The sequence below is a fragment of the Capra hircus genome, chromosome 4 (genome assembly GCF_001704415.2).
Source record: "Capra hircus breed San Clemente chromosome 4, ASM170441v1, whole genome shotgun sequence".
NCBI classification, from domain to species: Eukaryota; Metazoa; Chordata; class Mammalia; order Artiodactyla; family Bovidae; genus Capra; species Capra hircus.
In genome coordinates, this window is record NC_030811.1 from 33,060,802 (window position 1) to 33,076,022 (window position 15,221).

At 40.3% G+C, this 15,221-nt stretch overlaps 3 protein-coding genes across 21 annotated transcripts in view; all 3 read left to right on the top strand.

Moving 5' to 3' along the window:
- Window positions 1-15,221, top strand: part of CADPS2 (calcium dependent secretion activator 2) — a 569,431-nt gene that overhangs the window by 173,440 nt on the left and 380,770 nt on the right. The gene's annotated exons all lie outside the window — the stretch shown is intronic.
- On the top strand, window positions 2,404-3,654 carry RNF148 (ring finger protein 148). The gene has a single exon (XM_005679399.1). It carries the CDS (start codon window positions 2,560-2,562, stop codon window positions 3,469-3,471), a length of 912 nt encoding a protein of 303 aa, XP_005679456.1. The 5' UTR covers window positions 2,404-2,559; the 3' UTR covers window positions 3,472-3,654.
- Window positions 5,985-7,118, top strand: RNF133 (ring finger protein 133). Its single transcript, XM_005679417.2, has one exon. It carries the CDS (start codon window positions 5,985-5,987, stop codon window positions 7,116-7,118), a length of 1,134 nt encoding a protein of 377 aa, XP_005679474.2.

The following is a 15,221-nucleotide window of genomic DNA, read 5'->3' on the forward strand; positions in this document are numbered from 1 at the left end:
AATAAATGGTCTAATAGTCAGAAAGTAACATTAGTCAAGTCAGGAAGCAATAGTTAGAACTGGACATGGAACAACAGACTGGTTCCAAATAGTAAAAGGAGTACGTCAAGGCTGTACATTGTCACCCTGCTTATTTAACTTCTATGCAGAGTACATCATGAGAAATGCTGGGCTGGAAGAAGCACAAGCTGGAATCAAGGTTTCCGGGAGAAATATCCATAACCTCAGATATGCATATAACACAACCCTTATGGCAGAAAGTGAAGAGGAACTAAAAAGCCTCTTGGTGAAAGTGGAGAGTGAAAAAGTTGGCTTAAAGCTCAACATTCAGAAAACGAAGATCATGGCATCTGGTCCCATCACTTCATGAGAAATAGATGGGGAGACAGTGGAAACAGTGTCAGACTTTATTTTGGGGGCCTCCAAAATCACTGCAGATGGTGACTGCAGCCATGAAATTAAAAGATGCTTACTCCTTGGAAGAAAGTTATGACCAACCTAGATAGCATATTCAAAAGCAGAGACATTACTTTGCCAAAAGAGGTCCGTCTAGTCAAGGCTTTGGTTTTTCCTGTGGTCACGTATGGATGTGAGAGTTGGTCTGTGAAGAAAGCTGAGTGCCGAAGAATTGATTCTTTTGAACTGTGGTGTTGGAGAAGACTCTTGAGAGTCCCTTGGACTGCAACGAGATCCAACCAGTCCATTCTAAAGGAGATCAGCCCTGGGATTTCTTTGGAGGGAATGATGCTGAAGCTGAAACTCCAGTACTTTGGCCACCTCATATGAAGAGTTGACTCATTGGAAAAGACTCTGATGCTGGGAGGGAAGGGGAGAAGAAGGGGATGACAGAGGATGAGATGGCTGGATGGCATCACTGACTCAACGGACATGAGTCTGAGTGAACTCCGGGAGATGGTGATGGACAGGGAGGCCTGGAGTGCTGCGATTCATGGGGTCGCAAAGAGTCGGACACGACTGAGCGACTGAACTGAACATTAGTCATCTGTTTTCCTCTCCTCCCCCCACCGCCCAACTTCCCTTCTTTCGTCTTCAGACATCCTGGCCCCAGGATAGAAGACCCCTGGACCTGGTCCTGATAAAATGGATGCAGTTTTGAATCAGGCTTCATGGGGTCGCAGGCATTTGTGCAAGTGTCCGCTGTTTCCATCTCAAAGAGATCAGGAAACGGAGACAGTCTGAGGACTCCTCCTTATTGGATGTATTGCCAATTATAAACTTCATGAAAAGAGCACAGATCTGATTTCTCAGGGACAGATGAATTTAGGGATGAGTCCTCCCTCCCAAGGCTGTTATTGACATTTTGGGTCAGATAATTACTTCCTGCTCAGGGCTGTTTTGTGGATTGTAGAATATCCCGCAGTATCCTCGTCCTCTACACGCTGCATGCCAGCAGTACTCTCACACTGGGACAATCAAGAGTGTCTCTGGAAACAACCAAATATTTCTTGGGAGACAAAATTATCCCTTACTTGAGAACTGCTATGTTGGGGGTAAAAAATTGTTTCTTACAGGTGCGTTTGTCCTAAGGGGCGGGGGAGGACGGGGGGAGTTCTGTCTGCCATTGCCTAAGCAGTTCATCGTACAATGAGAAAGAGACAATGAATTATCAATACTAAGTTTTTCAAATTGGTCTTTTCAACCATATGATGAGCCTTTAGATTTGAGATGTCTTGAGCTAAAATATAGCTACCACTTAAATTCCTTCAGCTTTCAAGATCAGCAACTGATCTTTAGCAAGCTAAATTGCATTGTTTTTAAAATCCTGTCTTCAGCTGTTAAGTAATTGCATGTTTAACAGCCTCTGATATGATGATAACTGTCTTCTTGATAAGGCTTTATTTTGTCAGTGTTAATAAATGTCAGTTTACATTCCCCTCATGTTGAATCTTTAGGCCTGGGATGAGCATTTAATGTTGCAAGACAGAGGGAATGATTCATTTCTGCTTCCCATGGACTGACTGGCATATTGGGTAGCATAACACCATACCTGAGAACTGATGACTGGCCAGAAACATACAGTCATATATGAATGATTTCTATTTTGCCTCACAGATGGAAAAACAATGAGCAAAAAGTGTTTAGGCAGATTTTCAGTCTCTCCAGAACTAGGAAAGAAACTCAGGTATTTAAAAAATTATCTGTTTTTTGCTTTAGAGTTTACTCACATTAGCATATGTCATGAGCCATGGCTGCCTAGCTTTTTGGCCAATGGGATTTCAGTATGCAGTACATTCATATAAACTCTCAGATTGGCTTAACTGGCTCTGATGTCACAATTTCCCCCATTAGGAAGTCACAGTTTTCTTGAAATCACATTGTGCTAATAACAAATCCTGTTATTCTGTTTCATTATGAGAAAGATAATCTACCAAAAATAAAAATGCTGGAAGGAGCAAGATACCTTTGATCGATGCAGACCTTTTCCATTCCTGTGCTTTAATTATCTCCTACCAACCCTGGAAGCTAACTTCCTAACTTTCTTCTACAACGGATGTGGTTGTATTTTTCACATTTGTCTGTTAATAGGCAAATGAAGGAATGAGCCTACTTAGAATTACTTCTTCAGCTCACAGTTCTGCTTCATCTCAACTGTGGAGGCTCGGCATCTTTCTACTACTAAGCCTTCCTGACTCAAAAGGAAAAGCCATTTGGACAGCACACCTGAATATAACATTTCAGGTAGGAAATCGCCTCATATCAGAATTGGGAGAGAGTGGAGTGTTCGGGAATCATTCTCCTCTGGAAAGGGTGTCTGGCGTGGTGGTACTTCCCGAAGGATGGAATCAGAACGCTTGTAACCCAATGACCAACTTCAGCAGGCCTGGGCAAGCAGACTCTTGGCTGGCCCTCATTGAACGGGGTGGCTGTACGTTCACACGCAAAATCAATGTGGCCGCAGAGAAGGGAGCAAACGGGGTGATCATCTATAACTACCCAGGTACAGGCAACAAGATATTCCCCATGTCTCACCAGGGAACGGAAAATATAGTTGCTGTGATGATAGGCAACCTGAAAGGCATGGAACTGTTGCACTTGATTCAGAAAGGAGTCTATGTGAAGATCATCATTGAAGTGGGGAGAATGCACATGCCCTGGGTGAGCCATTACATCCTGTCTCTGTTCACCTTCCTGACCGCCACCGTGGCCTACCTGTTCCTGTACTGTGCTTGGAGACCTCGAGGGCCCAGTTCTTCCACCAGGAGGCGAAGGCAGCTGAAGGCAGATGTGAGGAAAGCCATTGGGAAGCTTCAACTGCGAGTGCTCCAAGAAGGGGACAAGGAGCTGGAGCCAGATGAAGACAATTGTGTTGTTTGCTTTGACATTTACAAGCCTCAAGATGTAGTACGTATTTTAACTTGCAAGCATGTTTTCCACAAGGCGTGCATTGACCCTTGGCTTTTAGCCCACAGGACATGCCCCATGTGCAAGTGTGACATTCTGCAAACTTAAGAAACCCCGAGGATCTCCTGAAGATGTAACTGAGTCTTTCCAGTGATTAAAGTTAAGATGAATTCTCTTTTAGCACTTTATGTAGAGAGAAAATTCAACTGCAGTTTTTCCACACAAGTACTAAAGAGGGTGAAACTTGGTTGTTTTAAAAATAAAACTCTGTATCATGTCCAGCTATTTGAACTTCTTGTTTTTCTAGTGTTGTGTTATACATTTTTGTCCTTATCTAAGTAAGGGCTTTAGTATACATTAAGCTTTGATTTTCAAATTACAGTGATTGTGATATTGATTCCATGGAGAATTAGTCATAATATTTTAAAGTTTCTTTATACTAATTTTTATACTTTGCTTCCATATGTTTAATTTTTGGTATCTAATAATACTTCTGTTCAGTAAACTTAATTATAGGATGAGATCTTGATTTAATTTTCCATGGTTAATTTTATTAATACCCAGGAAATCTGGTTGCCAAATCTACTGACTGGGAAGGAAATGTGTTCTGAATAATTATTTTAGATGCTAGCACTTTTGGTTATATATCTAAAAATATTTTAAATTATAGGCCTCATTTAGGGTAGCATTATATATATTTTTAAAAAATGTATCTTTGTTTGCCAGACCCTGCTTGAAACCCTAGCATAATGTATCAACTATGGTTGTAGGTTTTCCTTCTAGAATTGACTAGGAAATACTAAATGGTAGTATGTCTTTATTTGGGACGTTTTGAAAATATAGACCTACAGCAGAAGTAAAATTTTGTTCAGTTGCTTTTCAAAATTGTATCTCTTACCTTTTTTTTTTTTCTGGTAGATATCTGTATAACAATAAGAGGCCTAAAGATGTGGGTTTTGTTGCTTTGATGAAAATCTCTGGATAATATGCAAAAGCATTGATGTCCAACTCAAGTGGCACTTTGTGAGTCAACACACTGTGTACCTCACTGTCTGTTTTGAAGAGTGGGTGTGTGGAAATCAGATTAACAGCCTTTGGGAAAGAACATAGACCATTGTGAGCGGAAGGTGTCACATCAGTGTTTTTCTTTTAATGCTACTTTTTGATGGGCCCATAAGAAATCTTTTCTCCTTTGTTGTTCCTACTTCACGTTGTCATGTTGCTAATTGCTGTTTCATAAGAATACACTAGCTTCTGTAGTTCTGGCAAGATGAAACCTGAAGTATCTCTTAGTACCATATGCGTAGAAGTCAGAGACATTTATGTACAAGGTCAAAATTCTTGGCTTTGGCGTCCTAGCTGGTGAATAAGAACCCCCGAGTAATTCTCCCAGGAAAGTGTATGGCAGTACCAGTGAGTGCCCATGTCTGTTAGTTCACATGTCATTCTTTGGGCTTTGAAGTTACATTGTGCTCTTGGCCTAAGTGTAGCAAAAATACAGGCAGAACTAACAGTGTATGTGGGGTCTTCCACCACGGATGTTTGCTGACTTAGGTAAACATTTTGTTAAAAGATTCGATGACCTTTAACAGTCACTGATGTCAGTGGTTAAATTCAAGTGAGGACCTCAAAGTTTGTCTTTCTAAAATCTGTAGCTACATTTTTGTTCAGAGTAAACTGTGGTAAACCAACATTGCTATATTGAATCTTTTCCCCTACATTTGTCCTCCTCTTTCTCAAAATATTGTTAAGCTGCTAACAGATGTCAAGGTCTGCAGAGAAATGACATTGGTCTTTTCTGTCTTTAGTGCTGCCAAAAGTGAGGGTAGTGAGGCTGAAGAAATGGAATGGGATACCCTGCTTTTAAAAATTAAAACCAAACGGATCCAACAAACTTATGAGCAAGCTTTATAAAATTAAGTTCAAAATTTTACATGCTAGATTAAAAAATATATTGTATGGTGAAAATGTGAGTTTAAAACTGTGTTATTCACCACTTCTACCCCATATCTGGTCGTAGTACTAATTTTTAAATAACATTCATGGTTAAAACTTGGCATTTTGTAACGTATATTTACTTCACTGATTGTGAAGGAAAGTGTTAATTGTATGGCTTTTCTTGCATATGTATTCAGGTTTTAAAATTCATACATTATGTAATTTTTATATTTTTTAGTTTAATGTGATACCTGGTATCATAACATGTAACTCAAGGGCTGAATCTGTCCAGTAACATTGAAATTACCCATAGCAACATTCAAAGCATTCAACCAATAAATATACAGCATGCTGTAAGCTCTTACCTAATTGGCTGTGTTGTCTTTTATGTCATAATCATATCACCCAACAGTAAACAGTATCTAGAGTGACAGTAGTGAGAGTGGGAATTTTTTTTTTCAATCTAAAGTTTTCCTCTTTCTCTCTCTCAAAAAAAAAAAAAAAAATCCAACACTCATAAGACTTCTTTAAGAACTTCTTACAAAAACATGCTGGAAGACAGTGGAACTTGTTTTCACCCAGAAGGTATTTTTCATTTTAATAGTTTGCATTGATCATCAACAGATGTGGAAGCCACATCCTTTTGTTGGGTTGGTTCTTCAGTCACTTAAGCAGAGAGAGAGATGCGTCTACTCAAGGTTGGCACTCAGAGAAACTATGCTGCCTCTTCCTGGCTCATGAAATTCAGCTTCCTTTGGCTGCTTAGCCAGCACTGTTGCAGAACCAGCGCTGTTTGGACTGCTTACATGAACATATCGTTTCATGTTGGGAATCGCATGTTGTCAGAGTTGGGGGAGACTGGAGTGTTTGGAAGAAGCTCCGCTTTGAAGACAGTGGCGGGAGTCATCGTGCCTCCAGAGGGAAAAACACAAAATGCCTGCAGCCCCAGTACCAGTTTCAGGAAATTAAAGAACTCGCAGACATGGCTTGCCCTTGTCGAACGGGGAGGCTGTGCCTTCACCCAGAAGATCAAGGTGGCGGTGGAGAATGGAGCCAGTGGAGTGATCATCTATAATTTCCCAGGAACTGGCAATCAGGTCTTTCCCATGTCTCATCAGATATTTGAAGACATCGTTGTGGTGATGATTGGTAACTTAAAAGGCATGGAGATTTTGCATTTAATTCAGAAGGGCATTCATGTGACCGTCATGATTGAGGTGGGAAGAAAACACATCATCTGGATGAATCACTATTTCATCTCTTTTGTGATCATCACGACTGCTACATTAGTGTATTTCATCTTTTATCATATTCGAAGAGTTTGGGTAGCAAGGATTCAGAACCGGAGGTGGCAACGGTTAACAAATGATCTCAAGAAAGCATTTGGCCAGCTTCAGGTTCGGGTACTGAAAGAGGGGGACGAGGAAGTAAGCGGAAATGGAGATAGCTGTGTAGTTTGCTTTGAACTCTATAAGCCTAATGATACAATTCGTATTCTGACTTGTAAACATTTTTTCCACAAGAATTGCATTGACCCCTGGATCTTAGCCCATGGGACGTGCCCCATGTGCAAATGTGATATTCTAAAAGCTTTGGGGATTCAGGTGGATGTTGAAGATGGAACAGAGTCCTTGCAAGTTCTAATGTCCAATGAGTTGGCTGATATCCTGTCATCTAGTGAAGAGGGCACAAATAATGAACTTCCTCCTTCAGGAAGGTCAGATAAAGTGACACACGTGGAGGCGGAGGAGCCCCTTCCTTCTCAGGATGTCGGCCGGTCTAATTCAGTAGCAGCAGACATCCATCCTCCGCCTTGACATCATGGCCTTCGAGGAAGTGAATTAAACCTGTTTGTGAAATCAGGTCCTAAATACTGACAAGCAGTTTGTCCAAACTGTGATTTTCATGTCTTTGTTGTTGTTGTTGTTGTTACTTTGGTAATTTTCTGCATTTGTCAAGTCTCAGAAAAGAGAAAAAGCCCGAGCAGGGTTTTTTTGTTTTTCTTTTTCCTGTTTCTCACCTTTACTAAATGTAATTTTTTTGTCAGTGTATGTTGCTCCTGTGAGTATTTATGTTTATTTCTATGTGCACATGAATTTTTATTTTACTTTTTGGTCACCCCACGTGGCTTGCAGGATCTTAGTTCCCTGACCAGAGATTGAACTCGGGCCACCACAGTGAAAGTACTAAGTCCTAACCTCTGGACTGCCAGGGAATTCCCAATCAAGGACAAAATTTATTCCTGAATTTTTTTGCATATATATTGGGCTTTATTTTGGTAGGAAAATTGCTAATATATTTATATGTTCCTTATAATACAGAAACTATCAATGAAATTTGAAAAACATAAGTGAGCTTTTATAAGCTCGGGAGAATAAAATTTATCTTTTGATATTTTTAGTACAATATGCTAATTTGAAGGTCATTGTGCTGTGTTCTCTTCATTCTTGGTGTGAAATTTTTGCTGTATGGAATTGTACTGTTTTGACACATAATTCTCTTCAAACCATTAGTACATTTTATGTTATCTGTGTATATATGATGATAGGAATTTTAGAGTTAAAATACCAGCACTTTTTAAGGAAATAGCAGATATTTTAGCACCGAGTATTGCTAATCACAGCTGTTACATGTTCATAATGTATGCTGCTGGTGCTAAGTTGCTTCAGTCGTGTCCGACTCTGTATGACCCCATAGAGGGCAGCCCGTCAGGCTTCCCTGTCCCTGGGATTCTCCAAGCAAGAACACTGGAGTGGGTTGCCATTTCCTTCTCCAATGCATAAAATTGAAAAGTGAAAGTGAGGTCGCTCCGTCATCTCTGACTCTTAGCAACCCCATGGACTGCAGCCTTGCAGGCTCCTCCGTCCATGGGATTTTCCAGGCAAGAATACTGGAGTGTGCCATTGTCTTCTCTGTCATAATGTATAGAAAGACTTAAATAAAGAATTCTTGTGGTTAGTCATAGTGTACTTGTTTCACTTATGCCCTACCCCACTCCCTAGTTAATTTTTTGTAATTAAATAAAACACTGTAACTATGTGATTATTTTGTAGATAAGTATCAGAATGTAGAAGTTATTATGAATTGCTGGGATTGTTAGTTTTGTTCACTCTGTATTCCCAGGATCCGGCACAACACCTGACTCAAATATTTGAGTAAATGAATAATAATTATTTTTTAAATCATGTAATTATTATGTGTTAATCTGAAAAACTGGACTGTTTATCCAAATCACACAAAATAGTGGGAACTTAATCCTGAAAATTTTCATCCCAAATCACTTTGATAAAACAAAAATTTAATTTTTAGCCCAGGCAGTATTCAGTATCACAATTTAGCATGGATGATTTTACTTAAGAGCCTTGAACTCTCCAAGGCTGACAACAGGGATTTGAATTCTTGTACAAGCCTAGAGAGAGCTCTATTAAGAGGAATTTTGTGAGCTGCTGTGTGCTATCAATACTGGAATGCATAGCCAGGCAGGAAGGCAGTAGTTGATTCTAACTGCAATGCCAAGGAAGACTGTTTAAAGGAAGAGGTACGCTCCTCTAAGAGCAGAGAGAACTGAGACGCGGGAAAAAACTAAGCAGATGGCCAGGTGCTGGCAGTCCCCAGACCCAGGGTCTCAGGTTATGATCATTCTGTGTACTCTTGGCAAATTCACGTGGAGTGTGTATTCCATGTTAGACCTAACACTTGAGGAATTTGTTGTTTGCTCTTCACACTGATACTGACCATTGTCTTGTCCATCTTTCCACTACATACATTTTCTCCTTTCTCTCCCATGCCTCCACTTTATTCATTATTGTCCATCTTAAATCTGACTTACCTTCATGTGTGAGAAATTGGCATGAATATGCTTTTATAATCAAGCATTTCTTTGTTAATGTGGACATCAAACATTGAACACAGTGTGCTTATGGTCTTGATTTGAGAATTTTCAACAGATGTTCATTAGAGGATAGTTAGAGTCTGTTTGAAACAAAGAAGGAAAAGGTCCCATCAGGGAACTCGGGAGCTATGATTGCTTTAGTGCCTACCATGTGGCAGGCAGCAGCCTGAGTTCTTTGCCTAGCTGTTTCGTATGTCAGAACAAAACAGCAGTTTTAATCCTTGTCTTTAGAATGCTGTAAACAGATCAATAAACCACTTTTACTCTGGGTTGAATAACCAGAACCTGGAAATAGCACTGCTGTGTCAAATGTCAGGTATTATTCATTGTAATAGTTTTTTATACCTATTCTTTGGGCTACATGTTTTCTCTTATACCTAGTGATGCAAATGTATTTTACCATAATGGCGTGGGACCATAATATGAATTATTTTGCCCCTAATACCAATGTCATATGAATTTCCCTTGCATTCCTCCTTTGTATATATTTTTGCATGTCTCTGGTAATTGATTCCGCATGCTCGCCTCACTAGGTAGGGGTTTGACACTCCTTATAAAAATGACACTTGTTTGTTTATTATGGGGATAAATTGGACTTAATGTTTACTGACATGAAAATGAGTCTGAAGCACTTGCCCACTGACTGAGTGAAGCTACAGGTGAGTTTACCTATATAGTAAATCATAAGTGTTGCCTCGTATTAAAAGGCACACTATGTTTATAGTCTGTATCCCTGTTTCTTGGCTCTACATTTACTCTAGTCATCCTATAGAGAGATGTTGGTCAGCCATAATATTTACAGTAATGTATTTCAAAGGATTTAGTGAGCCAGGCTCTGGCATTTCTGGTGGTATTTAAGCATAGTATATGCATTAAAGTGTTTTCTCCTATCACACAATTCACTGGTTTCTGAAGCAGCTTGCATGAACTAGTGGGAGAAAGGATCAGAGTTTGAAGACGCGTTAAAGAGGAGGCCTTCACACAGTGATCCTGTGAAGTCCATTTAATGGCAGCTTCATGTTCCTGCTCCATCATTTACTGTGAGCACTAGTTTCTGTAGTTTAGAATTTATTTATTTGGTTTTTGTACTTCTTTTTTTTTTTTAATGTTTAGTGTTTAGTAATCCTGACTCGATGGACGTGAGTCTGAGTGGACTCCGGGAGTTGGCAATGGACAGGGAGGCCTGGCGTGCTGCGATTCACGGGGTCGCAAAGAGTCAGACAACGACTGAGCGACTGAACTGAACTGAATGAAAAAGAAGGATTATGGGTTGTTATAATTATTAATACAGAAATATGCATGCCTAGTTTTCTAACCTGTAAGAATTTTGGGGGGAGAAGAGGGGTAGAGTAATGTACTTTAAGTTAGAGACATGATCTGGTCTCAGGGCACGGTTGTTAGAGTTGTATGTACACTTTACACTCTACAACACTTGCACATTTTATAGTACTTCAGCATATATTTGTTGTTGTTTAGTTGCTCAGTTGTGTCCAGCTCTTTGTAACCCAATGGACTGAGACACACCAGACTTCCCTGTTCTTCACCATCTCCCAGAGCTTGCTCATACCCAGTGTCCATTGAGTTGGTGATGCCATCCAACCATCTCTTCGTCTGTCATCCCCTTCTCCTCCCACCTTCAATCTTTCCCAGCATTAGGGTCTTTTCTAATAGTCAGCTCTTCATATCAGGTAGCCCAAGCATTGGAACTTTAGCATCAGTCTTCCAATGAATATTCAGGACTGATTGTTTTTAGGATTGGCTGGTTTGATCTCCTTAATGTATATATTAAGCTCAAATATCATCATAACCTCACAACCAAAATGTCCCTTTTTTTTTTTTTTTAATAGCGACACCACAGCTTAAAACATCTGTCTTTACGATTATGCTGTCATTTTTGTCAGGCCTCTAAGACGTTTTCTTTGATTTCAGCTGCTGGTAGGAATTTTTCTCCTCATTGTTAACGACCAGGGTAACTGATTTGGGAACGTTCCTACATCAGTAACATTTATCTCCTAATTCAGCAGCACTATTGCTGCTGCTTTGGTGGCTCAGACGGTAGAGAATCTGCCTGCAATGCAGGAGACCCAGGTTCTGTCCCTGGATTGAGAAGATCCACTGGAGAAGGCAATAGCTACCCACTACAGTATTCTTGCCTGGAGAATTCCATAAATAGAGGAGCCTGGCCAGCTACAGTCCATGAGGTTACCAAGAGCCGGATAAGACTGAGCGACTAACACTTCCACTTTCATTGCTGCCACATAATTTCTCTCAGTTCTAAAAACTTCCTAACTTCACGGCGACTTCTTCAGCATTCTTTCTCTGAAGCCTCTTGACCTTCCTACCATTTGCTCTTTGTTCTCATCCCAAGCAGAGTTGCCTGTAACCATCCTCTCCGGTCCCATCTTATCTTCTCCAGCTTCAGCCTAGAACCAGTTGTAAGACATTTCAGTCTCATTCTGTGTACCAAGCGATACCGAATTTCTTGTTTTCCACAGTTTTTTTCTATAGTATCATTCGTCTACCCTGAGTTGTCTGTGTTGATATCCACCAGATCTTTACTTCTGTTTAAAAATTCTTATATTAATCTCAGCTACTTCTATTCCTCCATAGACCAGTACTTCTTAGCCATGGCTACACATCAGAACCTCCTGGAGAGTTTTTAAAATGCTCAGTACCCTGACTGTACCCAAGACCTCTGGGATAGGGCCCTGGTCCTGGGTACCCAGGTGTTTCCAATGTGCAGACAAGTTTGAGAACCACTGCCAAAAATAAGGCTTTTCCAAAAGGCCTTTATATTAGTTGGGTTCCCAATTTCATCCTCTGATTCCTTCAGATTTACTTATTGTCATTTTCCTGAAAATATGTAGATAAACATCTACATATCAAGTTATAAAGGATTACATTTCATGGAGAGAAATTGATAAAGATTTCTGGGAGTATGGAGGAGTGCATTTCAACTAGAGAAGCAAGCAACTCTTAAATAAGGAAATAACATTTAAAATGGAACTGCTCCGTGGGGAAAAGGGTATTCTCATGGAAGAAACAGTGAACAACAGTGTCTTTTAAAGAAGTTTGACTGTCATGTAGAATTTTGGTTAAGGAAAATGAAGAATGGGAATTTTGGAGGCAGTTGCAATAACCCAGGAGTTGATAAGGTGAAAATACGAACAAAAACAGCAGGTGAATTGGGGGAGATGAATGAAAGGTGGGTCATGTCCCAGATAATAATTCTTTTATTTTATTTGCTGGTGAGAATTTTCTACTTCATTGCTTACCAAAGTAGCAGTGATTTCAAAACTTACCTCCACCCGTAATTTTCATCTGCAGTTAAGCAACCCAGAGTGAATGCAGAAGAGAAGGGGCTAGGCTAGAAGGAGTTGAGGAGGATTGTGAAGAGTTAAGGATGACTCCTTGGTTTCTGATCTGGGCTGATTGGAGGTGATGATATCATTCACTGAGGTAGAAAATATAGTTAGATGAAGCCAGTTTAGGGTAGAAGGGGAGTTCCAATTTTTAGTACGCTCAAGTTGAGGAACCCAAAGAACTTACAGGTGCTTTACTACATGGCTCAAAGTATAGGTCTGTGCTAATTAAGGTAAAATACAGCAAAAGACATGATATATGCTAAGTGCTTAATTGTAGGAACTTATTAATGAGAATTCACCTGTTGTTTACTTTCACATTAGTTGTAGTTTACTATTAAATTTGATGTTACTATTTTGAACCCATATCTCCATTTGCAAAGTTGTAGTAATATAGGATTTTTTCTCTCAAAGATGTGTGAAAGCCTGAGTAAAGTTGATGACTGTCAAAATGATGATGAGGATGTTAGTCATAACCAGAGCTACAGTACACTTACCATTATATAAGCTTCACAGGCAGAAACCCACTAGTCCTAAGAGTAAGTCTGAGGTAGGTGTGATCAGTACCCCCATTCTTTAGATGAGGAAACTGAGGCCCAGCCAGGCTAAGTAACTTGCCCAAAGTTAAACAGTCAGTATGTGGCAGAGCCTGTATTTGAACTCAGTCTGGTTCCACAGCTCCTGATCTTTACCACTACACTACAGGTAGCTTGAAAAGCTAGTTTTTAAGTAATGGAGAACATGTTTAGGTGGGTCTAATGTTGAGGACTTACAGGATTGGGCCTTAGAAGAAAAATCTTAACTATAGGCTCTGAAAGTGCTAACAGGAGGTTAAAGTAGTAAGTCATGAGATCTCAGGGTAATTAGGAAAGAGGCGTGTGGGTAGACGAGGGTGTGGGAAGGGTACATCTGATTGAGTGAAAAAGCAAAATTAAGCTTTAGGAATGGCCACTCCCAATTAGAGGTAATGATGCTGAAAACTAGTCATTCTGTCATGTAAAAACTTTAGTCAGAGGGGTTTTCCATACCTTCCTTTCCTCTGAAGTTGGAAAGGTCAAAAAAGAAATTGTTTATAATTCTCCTAATAACATCAGTTTGTTTTAGAAGTTTGGTCCTTGGAAGCACACTTGCCCTATTGAAAAGAACATCATGCTTTTCCATCTGATGACCTGCACACTCATATCCTTGCCCCAGGGCAGAACATCTCAGAACAGTGGTCCTCAGACCAGCAGGATGAACTTCATCTGAACTCATGTAGTTGTTGGAACTACACAGTCTCAGGCCCCACTGCAGGCCTAAACTCTGGGGGACCCAGAATCTATTTTAGCAAGTCTTCTATTTGATTCTGATGGACATTCAAGGTTAAGAACCTCTCCTGTCTCAGAGGGTCAGTTCATTCTTGGAAACGGATGCATCACACAGTTGTAATCAGATCGAAATAATGTAAATGAAAATAATTGTAAATTTTAAAACCTTGCACAAATAAGAGTTGTTAAATTTTCCAAGACACACGTTTAGGTGCATTTCAGGTGCCACTGCTCTCAGATTTTATGCGTAGCTTGTGCATTAATGGTTGCTCCTTTCCTCTTCCAGTTCTGGTTTCTTTACCACCACTATCACATTGCCAAGAGAGTTGTAAGGAAATGAATAGATAGTAGACAGCAGCTTATGAATTTCACAGTAGAAGGTTAGGAAAACACTGAGAAACTGAAACAGCTTGGGCAGTCCATGCACTGGACGAGGCAGCCCACACTGGAAAGGATAGTATTGCATACCACCTATTCACTAAATCCTGGACTTCAGTGGTGGCTCAGACGGTAAAAACATCTGCCTGCAATGCGGAAGACCAGCAATCAATCCCTGGGTTGGGAAGATCCCCCTGGAGAAGGAAATGGCAACCCACTCCAGTACCCTTGCCTGGAAAATCCCGTGGACACACGGAGGAGCTCACTTTTTACTTTCTTTCATTCACTAATGGTCTGAAAATAACACACGAAAACAGTGGGTTGTACATGGAATTCAGAAAAGAAACATAAATACTTAGGTTTGGGACCATAAAATCAGCTTCACGAACACTGGAGGGAGAGTCAGTGTCTTCAAAATTGTAGCTGAAAGTAAGTGCAAGATGAGTCATTGAGCATCTAAGCAGTTCATCTCGAGGTGCTTGGCCTTTCCTAGTGCATTAATGGACTTCCCTGGTGACTCAGACAGTAAAGAACGTCCCTGCAATGCAGGAGACCAGGGTGCAATCCCCAGGTCAGGAAGGGAATGGCTACCCACTCCAGTATTTTACCTGGAGAATTCCTTGGACAGAGAAGCCTGATGGGGCTACAGTCCATGCTACTGCAAACAGTCGGACAGGACTGAATGACTAACACACAACACACTGCGTTAATAGAAGCATTGCTTCTGTAACTAGAATTGCTGTCCTTTTGCATTAATAGGTTTTACTCATATGGCATATTCATTGGTGAAGCATTTCATGCATGTGTTCATTAAATATTGACTTGCCCTGGAAGCACAGGGGCGAGTAAACCCAGTGCCCTCAGAGCTTTCTTTCTACTGGAAAGAAATTATAATAAATATAATTTATTGAACAATTGTAAGTGCTGCATAGGAAAACAAAACAGGATGGACTTGTCAGAGGCAGAGTTGGCAATTTTAAA

Coding starts and splice junctions, on each gene's coding strand:
- RNF148 (XM_005679399.1), top strand. CDS start 2,560: ATGAGCCTACTTAGAATTACTTCTTCAGCTCACAGTTCTGCTTCATCT.
- RNF133 (XM_005679417.2), top strand. CDS start 5,985: ATGCGTCTACTCAAGGTTGGCACTCAGAGAAACTATGCTGCCTCTTCC.